This window comes from Vigna angularis, chromosome 11 (genome assembly GCF_016808095.1).
Source record: "Vigna angularis cultivar LongXiaoDou No.4 chromosome 11, ASM1680809v1, whole genome shotgun sequence".
NCBI classification, from domain to species: Eukaryota; Viridiplantae; Streptophyta; class Magnoliopsida; order Fabales; family Fabaceae; genus Vigna; species Vigna angularis.
The window spans coordinates 6,768,533-6,781,677 of record NC_068980.1 but is presented as its reverse complement, the minus strand read 5'-3'; the positions used below and the strand labels follow the sequence as shown (position 1 = coordinate 6,781,677).

Sequence of the window (13,145 nt, the reverse complement as noted above, 5' to 3'; positions counted from 1 at the left end):
CCAAATTTGATGTCAAATATATTATTCTTTCATTCAACTAATTGAACATTAATTCTCTTTAAAGCTTAAGAAACTCATATATGATAATGGTAAAGAACTTCTTCTACAATATTTGTTTTCATCAAAAGGCATTTTTCATGAAACTTCCTATGTTGAGACTCCTCAACAAAATAGTATGGTTGAATAAAAATGCCAACATCTATTAAATGTTACTTGTCTTGCTATTTCAAGCACATTTACCAATTTGTTTTTGGTCTTTTGTCGTTAAACATGCTACTCAAATCATAAATAGACTTCTTACTTCTTTTTTACATTTTTCAAGCTCCCTATGAATTAGTTTATGGCCATGTCCCTGATTGCATCTTGTTACTTGTTTTTTTGTTATCTAGCCTATGCTACAACCATCACTTTTGGAAGAACAAAATTTGACAACAGAGCCTCTAAGTTCATTTTGTATGATCTCAATAATAAATCATGTTTCATTTCTTGAAATGTTATTTTCTATGAATTTTTTCCCTTATGCTAGTAAAGTTGTGTATTCTTCCATCATAGACATCACTTGTGGCATTACTAAAAATATAAAATTTAGCTTTCTTTTTACTTTTAAAAATCCACATTTTTCTATTTCAACAAATTCTTTACAAAATCATGATAACATTACATCTACCGAGAACATTGAATCTTATCCTCACGATTCTCTTTCAAGTCATTAACTATAATATAAGGATTTCCACTAGAAATAAAAGGCCTCACTCATACTTAGATGATATGATTACCATTGTCCTACCATTGCCTCTTTACATTTTACTTGTACCACACCTTATCCTTTACAATCTTATATTTCTTATTCAAAATGCTCACCATCTCATACGGCTTTTTGTTTGTCTATTTCTAGTACATCGAACACTACATCTTTCAAAGAAGAAAGCATACTTGAATGTTTAGAGAAAAAATAATACTTGGTCTTTGGTTGGTCTACCTCCAAGGAAGAAAATTATGGTTTACAAATAGGTGTACCAAACCAAATATAAATCAAATGGCTCCATAGAAAGACATAAAACTCGAATGACTGCTAAGGGCTTCACACAAACAAAGTGGGTAGATTTCTTTGAAACCTTTTAACCTGTAGTTAAATTAACTATAGTTCAATTCCTTCTCTCTATAGTTGTCTCCTCTTATTGGTTTATACATCAACTTGATGTGGATAACGCTTTTTTGCATGGTGATCTTCATGAAGAAGTGTATATGCTCGTCATTAAGTACACACTCATATCTCTTAATATGATTGTTGGAAAATTCAAATGCAAACCTATGTTTCAGATTGAATAGAAATGAAAAGTTAAACAATATATAAGAAATAAGACATATAAACTAAGTTCATATTTTACTGGTGTTATGTATCTACCCTTGACGCTTTTACTTTATCCACAAATACCTTGAAAACATTCCTTTTTTTTTATGCAAAGAACCTTGACCCTTTCATTTTCACTCGTTAGGTCAATCAACAACAACATGCTTTAAACATAAAATTACCCATCTTTTAAAATTTATATCACAAATATTATTTAAAATTTGTACTGTATAGGGCTAAAGATTTACTAGCCCTCCTAAGTAAAGTCTATAGCCTTAACATAGTGGAATACCAAACACCATGGACTAGATATCACAACCGAAATACTTGGGATTGATGTCTCCTATTCAATGACGCATTGATGGACTTGGCCAAAAGATGAAGCTTGTTTGGTAGGTAATTGGGTTAGTGGGATGATGACCACATCCAATTAAATCCATGATCAACAAGGAAAAACACTATAAATTGAATGTTAATGATAATTTATAATTCACTTTTGTATTAATTGAGATTTGACTAAGAACTTTGATTAGGTACTAACTAATCTTTTGTAAAAATCTCTCTTTTGTTATTATATTTGAAGTTTTGAAGAATGTGCACCAAGCATCAAGAATCAAATAAAAAAACAAGGAATAATATAAAAATCTTTGATTGATATATTCGATTCTAAAATAATATAATCAAATAGACATCTGAAAACAACGTGAATAATGTAATAGGTCCACGGTTTTAAATTCGTATATATAAATAGTAATGGTGTAAGTATAAAAAAAAAATTCTTTAATCCATTAATCTCTTTTGTATGATTGTGAATTCATGTTATAAGAACAGAAAAAAAAAACAAATTCATATTATTATTTTTTTTTCAATGTACTTCTTATGATTACGTGACTTCCATAAATTGAATTAAAGTTTTATACACCCCTTAACTATTCGAAAGCTTTTGTATAAACAATACAATTCATATTATAATAATGAATCAAAAGCCTCGCATCATTAAAAGGTTTATATACAATTAAGAAAAGGAATGAAAATGATTTAATACTACATCCATAACACTTCCTCTTGAGCAAAAGCCTTTCAAGTTTAAAGTATGAATCTTGTACAATCGCACCTACATATATGAAGTTTATTTTTTATTATAACATAAGGATTGGTGTGAACCCATGCCATAAATAAATTATCTTTGAAGTTTATCTATTACTTAAAACGCCTATATAATGTTATATCCATTTTTCAATAATCAGGAAACGTGATTTTCTATGACAAATAAAGTAAACTACAAACTTATATAAGCGGCGGTTAGATTCCACAAACTAAGTGCTTATATGTAATTTATTATTAAACTATAAAGAATTATAACGGCTACAATTTATATTCAAGTAAAGAACAATTTGTTTTTAGAATAATTGAACGAAAAAAAAAATTGTTTCATGAAAGTGTAAATATCATTTTGCATGTATAAAGGGGTAGCAACCTTAGAACAATATAATATACGGCCTTAAGGAAAATTACTAAGAAGGATGAAAATCGATGTTATTTAATCAATGAGTACATGGTATTTATATTGTTGCGTGAAATTTTTAATTTTGTTACAAATTTAACTAACAAGAAAGAGTATGTTAAAATACACAAATATTTGTATGTGTATATATATAAATATATATTAAAAAGGGTTTTGTTAGCCTGTGAAAAGCTTGGTACTCCCTTGGTTCAAGCTCCCCCATCCATTCACTTCGATTCCACCGCACATTTCTCAAACCCTTCCTTTCTTCTTAACAATGGAGGGATGACCTCTCACTCTTTTCACTCGCCGCCGCCGCCGCCGCTCCCCATGGCACGCCAGCAGAAGGTCCTGCGCCGCTCACCGCCGGTCACCCGGTGCCGGGAGCGCTGCCGCGCGGGAGAGGTCGCAGGAAATGCAACTGCGGCGTGCGCCGCCGTGTGCTGCTGCGTACCTTGCACAGTGATGGACGTGGTAGTGCTCGCCGCCTACAAGCTCCCCGCCGGTCTCGTGAAGAAGGCCATGCACAAGAGGAAGCGACGCCAGTTGCAGAAGAAGAACAAGAAAACGGAGGCTCTCTTGGATCATAGGCCCGATGGTGTTTCTGGGCCCAGGCCCTCTCTGGAGGAAAACCTCTCGGAAGATGTGGCGGAGGACACTAGCAAGCTGGAGGAGGAGATGTGGGCCCAGTTTAACGGAACGGGCTTCTGGAGAAGCGATTCTCAGCGCCTCGAACAACAACGACAACAACCCACTGCGGAATGCCCCTGCCAGGCCCAATGATTTCGACCTTTGCGCGCAACTGAAACCAAACCATTTTGGAGCGTGACGTGGACGCGCGATGATTTGTGTGTGCATAAGACAGTGATTAATCAAATATATTGGGTTTAGTGGATATTAATTTTTTTTCTCCTTGTGTCTATTTTCTGATTATTGTGATAACGTTGAGAAAGTGTTTTACGAATTTCTGAAGTGATTAACATGTAGTGGTTGTAGTTGTACTGAGGAAGAAGGGTAAGTAGAAAGTAGGTTCCATTGTCAGATATTGGCATGTTAAGTTTGAGGTAAAAAAGTGAGTGGCGAGAGTAATGATGTATTCATTTTAAGGTTCACATTCAAATAGATTAATGTTGTACATATTTCTTTTTCTCCTTGTTTCCCTTGTTCAAAACGGGAGGAGTAGGTCATATAACACATCAAAAAGCAACATTGCAACATGCTTTCTTGTCTCTTCTCAATGCTATTGCTTTTCATCTTCTTCTCTTCAAACAGCTTTTTCAGGAGTTTTGCTCGCCTTCACTTCAATTAACTTTCATAACTTTCTTATTTGACTTTTAATACATCTTTAATACTGTTACATTTCTCTCTTACTCTCTCCTTTCTCTTTCCTTTTTAATGTAAAATCTAAATTCTTGCAATCTCTTTAATGACTTGCGTTGAAGATACTTTTAAGAGAGATTACCAACTACCTAACCCCTTATTCAACTTTTAGGATTTTTAAAATTTGGTGTTTCTTCTTACAATTTTGTGTGTGCAATATCACTTTTTATCTTAAATATATATATATATATATTAAAAAATAAAACATTAAAGGGGATTAGGGTTTAGTCAGTGTTTTTGATTTTTTAAGTTTAGTTAGAATTATAGTAGGAATGAGAGAAAATGTTGTAGTGAAAGAGATGAAAGAGAAATGATTGAGAAAAATAAGGAAGGTGAGTAAAGGTTTGAGAGTTTATTATTTTTTTAGTTTTGAAAAAAAATTATTCAAATATCTTTGACCTTAAAATTTAGAGTTCATAATATAGGTTTAATAGCCTATTTTGTTTCCAGTTTTGCTGAATAATGTCAATTCAGTCCCTCGTCCCTCATTTTAAAAATGTGTGAAATTGGTCATCACTCAATGTCATTCCTTCTGTTAAATATGCACAAACAATGTTAGTTTTCTCTTTCTCTCTCTTCTGTTCCTCTGAATTCCTCTTAATACAACAACTTTTTATATTTGTTAAACACATTTTAAATTTAAAAATCAAATTGTATTGGTTCATTTATCATCTTAATATGAAAAACTTTTTTTTATAAGTACTATTGTTTTGACAACCCCTTGGTGGTGTAAAAGAAATATTTTTCTTTTTTAAATATGAAAAAAAGTTAAAAACTAAAATATAAGAACAATATATTATGTTTTTCAACTATTAAATCATTAACGGCAAAAATCCTAAACTTTTTCGGTTGTCTAACATGGAATAAAATTAATATATATATATATATATATATATATATATATATATATATTAGCCATAAATATTCAAATACTTATTTATGTAAATATAAAGGTTGATTAAACTAACAAATACAAAAATTATACTATATAAATATGTTTGAACAAGCTTTTCTATAAATATTTGTAGGATAAAAGAGTAATATTATCTTTTATATAAAATAATTTACAAAACGATTTTATTATTTTAAATTCTTTTAGGTTATGTATAAACTAGTTTTATTTAATAAAAGCTATTTTTATTTTTTCCTTTAGAAGTATTAATTAATGAAAATGCTTATCCAAACATATCTCATACAATACTAAGTTCTCATTTGTAAGAACTAGCTTAAATATAAGTTTTACTCTAAAAACAGTATAACTTTAAGGTAGGTCACTAATTTGACTTAAAATTAAGTCAAAAACAATTTCATGATGTTAAAATCAATTTAAATTATTTATATTTTTCATATATGAAATGTAAACTATACTTAAATCATTAAACACATATATAAATAATTTTTTTTAGAATAATATACCATTAAATACTTCAATAAATTACTTAAGGCTGTTTTAACTTAACCATATCATTTAATTTCAAGACTGATTTATAGAATTGTGTTAAATATTGAAAAAAAAAGTTATTGTTGACAATAGTGTTAAGTATTAAATATTCAAATCTAATGTTACTCGTAGCAAAGAATATTTATGCTCTATAAGAAAAAACAAATATGATTATGATTTTGAAAAGACTAAATTAAGTTTTAAGTAAATTATAAATTTGATAATTTTAATTGAGTTGTTATTGAATAACACAATATTTTAGACAAAGAAATCTTTAAACATTTAATAAAATTAAAAACTAAATTAAAAATATTTTAAATTTGTGATACTTAAAACTTAATTAAATATTTTTAAAAAGTCAAATTAAGTTTAATATAAAATTAAGAAAGATACAATATTTTCTAACAAAAACTCTATACGATTAAATAACTCCTGTTGATCAAAGAATAATTTGATTTTTAATTTAAAATGTGTTTAATAAATAAAAAAAGAATAATTTGATTTTTAAATTTAAAATGTGTTTAACAAATAGAAAAAACTGTTGTTTAGAGGAATTCAGAGGAGCAGAAGAGAGAGAAAGAAAAAACTAACGCGTTTGTGTGTATTTAACGGAAGAAACGATATTGACGCAAAATTTACTAAATGAGGACCAATTTCACACACTTTTAAAATGATAGACTGAATTGACATTATTCAGCAAAACTGGGGACAAAATAGGCTATTAAACCCCATAATATATGAGGGTATTTTTGTCTACTAAAATCCGGTACACTACTAAAATGTACCAACTGAAAAAAGAGCGTACGCAAGTTAGCAAACCCCATATATATTTGATACACATATACTAATAATGCAAAATTAACTTTTTATATTTTTTATATTAGTATAGTTTATCACTTAAAAAAATAAGATAACACTTTTATATATTAGAAATTAAATATGGTGTCAATTTTTATAATAAAAAAGATAATTTTTAATTTATATCAAAAGTGAATGTAGTGACATTTTTATAATAAAAATAAAGTTTTCCATACTATTTTAATTATAGGATTGATGTTATCTCTTTATTAGATTATAAGTAAGTAAAGATTTAACGACTTCAATAATTAATGCGTAATAATTACAATCATTTACCTTTTTATCCAAAACTAATATTCATAGATTTCGGGACGAGCTTTGGATTACTAACGGCCTAATCACAACCCAATTGGTCTTAATCATGTTTTAATGTAAATTAATCTACATCAAGTCTATTGTTTAAAAGTGATCATTCGAGCAATATGGTACGATCCTAATTGTGTGGATTGTCTGATCCTAAGTAAATCGAATGACCATACAGTATTTCTAGTTATAACTAGTATAAAATGTATTTTTTTTGTTTGTAAACACATATAAAGGGTTCTCAAAATGCTAACCATCATTCTCCTTTTTCCTCCCCTTCTCAAATCCCTAACATGCCATCCATTCACACTCTCAGCACCATGGATTTGCATAGTCGCAAATGTTTGAGCATCATCGCTGCCACAATGCCTACAACCATGACCATTGTCTCCACCACCTTGAGTTGTTAGCCAACTATCTAGCCTACTTGATGGCAACATCAACACTGAGAAGTTAACACGAGTTGTCATCCGCCATGGCCTCCATCGTTTCATCCATAACTGCTCCCCAGCCCTTTAGGTCTAGATCAAATGATTTGTGCATGTTGTCGCCATAAATCACTATGTTATGGTGCACAGTGTATCCATCAAGGCATACAAGGTCCTTATTGATATTGTCGAGTCCATCCTAGGAGCTATGTACTTTGACCTGGGTTACGACCTAGAGAAATTCTAGATGGTGTGATGATGTGTACTAAGGTTTCTTTGTTAAGGTTTACGTTTTGTGTTGGCATTTTTGCATTGATTTTTTCTAAGTGATAATCAATGATGAATAGTAGTTTAACTAAATACTTATTTCTTTGCAATGACTCAGAGGATTACAGAAGAGTTGGGTCTCTCTCATGAAAAAATATTTGTTTATTTTGTTTGTCTTTCAAATGTATGGCTAAGAAAAATCTAGGAGGTTTTTTATACTAATATGAATTGTATATGCAATTGATTATATAATATGTAAGAGAGTATTCTTCACATAAATATAGATTATCTTTACCATGTAAATGAAATTATTTTCACTTTAAAAACATATCAAATAACTTTTGTTAGACGAATTTCGAATATTATAAGTAACTGTAATAACAATAGATAAAGACTCCAACTTTTAACACCTTGTACAGTAAAATATGGTAAAAATTAATATAAATATGATTGATACGACTACCGCTACATCAAGATTACATTAATTTGATTATGTAAAATCGATATATGTATTGTTTTCTAAGTTTAAATTTCAATTCCAAAATGTTAGAAGAAAAGAATGTCTAGAGGCCTACTTGAGTCCATATAAAGACTTCAACAACTTGCAAACTTGCCTTGATTTTTCTGTTTTGTAGCCAAGAGGAAGAGACATGTATACTTCTTCATCTAGATCCCCATGTAAAAAAGCATTATTTACATCTAGTTGATGTAAATACCAATGTTTATAAGCTGCTAAAGGCAGAACCAATCTTACTGTTGTGAGTTTGACAACAGGTGAAAAAGTCTCAAAGTAATCTAAACCTTGTTGTTGTGTGTAGCCTTTGGCTACTAACCTTGCCTTGTATCGTTCAATACTTCCACCAGCATGTCTCTTTATTTTGTATACTCATTTACATCCGATAGGTTGCATTCCATAAGGTAGATCAATCAAAACCCAAGTTTTGGTATTTTCTAAAGCTACAATTTCTTGATCCATGACATTTCTCCAACAATCATGTTTGATGGCTTGGTTATAGGTTTTAGGTTCACTAACTTGGGAAAGATTAAGGACATATGATTTATGAAGAGATGATAATGCATCATATGAGAGATATGAAGAGATAGGATATAACGTACCTGTGGATGACTGAGTGACGGAAGAAGTAGATAACATGTTGCAATGATAGTCCTGTAGATAAGATGGTTTATGTTTTGGACTTGGTTGATTTCCTTTGTGGAGTAGCAGTGGCAAGTTCAACAGAAACAGGTTGAGGAGGAGGAGATGTAGGTGGTAAAGAGGATTGATCAGTAACTTCTGAGAAAAGAGGTGATGGAGAGGAAATGATTTTGGTGACAGAATCCAAGGAATTTTGTGTATCAATAGGTGAGTGCTTGTCATTAGTAAAAAAAGGAAATATGTTTTCATAAAATACTACATTCCTTGATAAAAATATTTCCCTTGAGTTGAAATCTAACAAAAGGTAGCCTTTCGCTCCGGTTTTAAAACCAAGTAAAACACATTTTCTTGCACGAGGTTGAAATTTTGTTCTATGAGCTTGAAGAGTTGAAGCATAGCAAAGTGAGCCAAAAACTCGTAAGTAAGTAATGTCAGGTTTAACATTGTGTAACAGTTGAGATGGAGAAAAATATGCCAAAACTTTGGAAGGTAAAAGATTAATGAGTTGCACAACATAACGAACAACAAAAGACCAAAAAATTATGGGCAAATGGGATTGAAACATTAAAGATCTAGCAACATTGAGAATGTGTTGATGTTTTCTCTCAACAACTCCATTTTGTTGAGGTGTTTCAACACAAGATAATTGATGTTGTATCCCTTTTTGTCTATAAAAATCTATCATTGCAAACTCATTACCATTATCTGATCTAATAGCTTTTACATCAATGCCAAATTGTGTTTTGATATAAGAAATAAAGCCAATAAGTTGTGAAATATTTGAAACCATCAACATAAGAAGTACAATAGGGCTCCCAAATATCAACATGAATTAAATCAAAAGGAGCTTTTGAAACAATAGTACTTAATTGAAAAGGCAATTTTCTTTGCTTAGAATAGTGACAAGTATCACAATGAGTGTATTTTGTATCAGGTAAAGTGGCATACATGGTACGTAGTTTGATATAACAAGAAGAAGAAGGATGCCCTAGTCTAGAGTGCCAAATATCTATAGAGTTAGGTCTTATTGTAGAACAAGCAATAGAATTCTCAAGAGTAATAGCAGTTGGTGAACCAAGGGGTGCGGATGCAGGAACTATCATGACATACAAGCCATCTCTTTCTTCAGCTTTCCCAATCATCTGTAGGGTTGACTTGTCATGTATTTCACATGAAAATTTAGAAATGGTAATTTTACAAGAGAGAGATTTAATTAACTTTGTGACCGAAATAAGATTGACTGAAAAATTAGGAACAAGCAAGACATTATGTAAAGTAAGGTGTGGGCCAAGAGAAACTGTGCCAGAAAAATGAGCAAATGAAGAGTTCTTATTGGGTAGAGATACTGTAATTGGTGAGATTCTATGATAAGAAATAAAATGAGACAAAGAACTGGATATATGATCAGTAGCACCTGTGTCTAGAATCCATTGGGAATAGATATTACCTTGATCCTGAGAAGAAGTGGAAACATAATGAGAACTCACTAGACCAATAGAATGCGTGATCAAGAATTAATTTTCTTCTGATACCAAGTTAGAAGTGGACTTTAAGCCTAACTCAACCCCACAAAATCGGCTTATAAGGTGAGGTTTGCACCTCACTTATATATTATAATTTGGCCTTATCTCTAGTCGATGTGGAACTTCCAACACACTCCCTCCACGCCGAGGTATAGACATCTCGTGCGTGATAGTAGAAATTGGGTGGTCCGATAACGGCCTGATTGTGGGTGGAATAGAAGAATAGAATGCCCACTTAGAACTCGCTAGGATAGGCTCTAACCATGACTCTAATACCATGTTAGAAGAAAAGAAAGGATGAAAATTGTGTATCTTATTCCACAATAAGGAGAGAGTACAATTGATATATATAACTGTTTAAAACAATATAAAAACAGAATATAAATATAAAAAACATAAATGTATATATGAAAGAAAAATAAATTAAATCCAATACAAAAGGTTAACGGTTGCAACTTTACTTTTTATTCAACTCAATTTAATTTAAAGTTTGAAATTTATTTGTTTTTATATTAAGTTTTAAGTCATTTGTATGACATAATTAATTTTGTTTGCGTAAAAAATCAAATTATGTTGAACTTATCAACATAAAATACAAAAATTATTATAATTTAATCTACCACTAAAAAAATATGTGCCTATATTTTTTTGAGAAGAAAGTATATATTCAAAATGAAACTAATCTTTAAAACAATAATATTAACTAATATGACCCAAACTTTGAAATAAAGCACTACCATGTCAACAAAACATAAAAAATCAATTACCTTGCACTAATGAATAAAGTTTTAAAATTTAGTTTCAGCTAATTTAAATATTTAAGTCTAATTCAAAGTTTGAGTTTATTTCTTTAACTTTAAAAAATGTATGAGGGAGTAATTAACAAGTAATAATCATAAACAAGAGTGGTTTGTAACACCGGTGAGATGTTTTGGTTCTCTGTTTAATTGGTTAATACAGCGGGAAATACGACATCAAAGTTAAATTTTAATTGTTTAAAGATTTATTTGATTGAATTATACCAACTAATTAATTTTTTTTTATCAACCTTAGTATATTAATCCATAATTTTTGGATGAGAAAAAAACATTTAAATTCATAAAAAAAATTATTGAATCAGCAATATTCTCTTTTAGTTTGTAAGTAAAATATATATATATATATATATATATATATATATATATATATATATATATATATATATATATTATTTAAGTGAACTTGCACGTTAAGATGTTAACAAGATATTTCAACTATTTATAATCCCTCCTGAAAGAAATGTGTGAAGATGGACTAAATGAAAATAATGTTAAGGTTTCTAAACTTTTTTATACAATGGACCATTCTATCAACGTAGACCGTGATTGTTAGATTGTTAATTTGATGGTATCAGAGTATAATTTTCTTCTTTATCGCAGTCTCTTTTCTTGATTTTTCAAACTCAATTATGGAAGCACAGTTTGTGCAACTTTTCTATTATTTTAGACATGATTTACATAAATTAGTCATTACTATAAACAAGACTTTCTGTTTTAACCAGTCAAGAGTTGACAATTTATTGAGAAAACTTTATAATAAACTTTTTATCATGATATTATGAATGTAGAATGAAGTTGCTTAATATTTTAATTGAATAACATACTTATTAATTTGTATAGTTTTTAGTTATATGCATGTTTATATGCTTTTTATCGATTGGTTTGGACCTGATGTCAAGATCAATTGTTTGATATTTAATACTAAGGTTTAAATTTTATTTAGTAAAAAGTTTTCTTTGTGTTTCAACATTTAGGACTACTTGTAAAAGTTACTTGGCCAAAACAACTTAGACATATAACAATTAATAATATAATTAATGCATAGCATATATTCTTACCTCAAATATTTTCTTTTATAGATTTTTTAGTAAGACGTAAGACTCAAACATAAATAATCATTTAAGTTAATTGGTTATAAGGTTAATAAATTTTAATACTGTTCAAATCGATTGATCTAAAGAATATGGTAATCCGGTTTGTTAAATCTATGTTTTGAAGTTGATTTATTATGATTTTTCAAATTTTATAACTCATTATCAACTTGATAAACGACTACTCAAATTATAATTAATATATTGGTCATATAATACAATAATATAAGTTCGAAAAGACATTCAAATGTGTTATTTCCTTTGAAAGATAAATTAAATTTTAATTTTTGCATTTAACATTGTATAATTCCTAAGAGCAGTAGCTGATATTCTTTTGTGGGCTTTCTGTAATCTTCTAGCTCGAAAATAAATTTGATTTTTTAATAGAAGAGTTATTGGTCTTTTCGGTTTTTAGGAGAGTTTTTTTTTCTTTGATGGCAACACGTTTGAATTATTCACACATTGTGAACGATAGCGTGTTCAATTTCGGGCAAAAGTCATACTTATTCCAAAAATAATTAATTTACAACATCATACTAGAACGGAGGGCGAAGTTATTTATGCCTTTAATTTTGGCTACGAAAAGTCAAAACTAAATTAATCTTCAGAAACCAAATTTCTCAAAAACCTAGACCGAGTAAAAGAAGACTCAGACTAATTAGAGGGAAAAAGTAAAGAAGTTAGTTCCATGTTGCATATGCAAATACTTTTAACAGAGTGAATGTAATATAATGACTTATTGAATAATGTCATAGTTAAATTTATTAAACATATTGATGGACATGTTGATAAAAAATAAAATAAATTTATAAATATACTAGCTTATAAGTAAGTACAATTTTGTCTTTTAAACTAATAGTAAAAAATTGACTTAAATTTAAAGTTTATAATTTATGATAATAATTATTTAAAATATATTATAATAATATTTATTATTTGTTAGATTTATTGTGTCACATTTATTAAAGATGATGTTGAGATAAAGTGAGGCAAAATTTTGTTATTCTATATCTATTTTTAAAGAA

The 13,145-nt window shown here is 29.4% G+C and overlaps 1 protein-coding gene across 1 annotated transcript; it reads left to right on the top strand.

The window, feature by feature from the left end:
- Positions 1–3,140: 3,140 nt before the first annotated feature.
- Positions 3,141–3,638, top strand: LOC128194760 (uncharacterized). The gene has a single exon (XM_052870811.1). The coding sequence runs from the start codon at positions 3,141–3,143 to the stop codon at positions 3,636–3,638; it is 498 nt and encodes a 165-aa protein (XP_052726771.1).
- Positions 3,639–13,145: the final 9,507 nt, after the last annotated feature.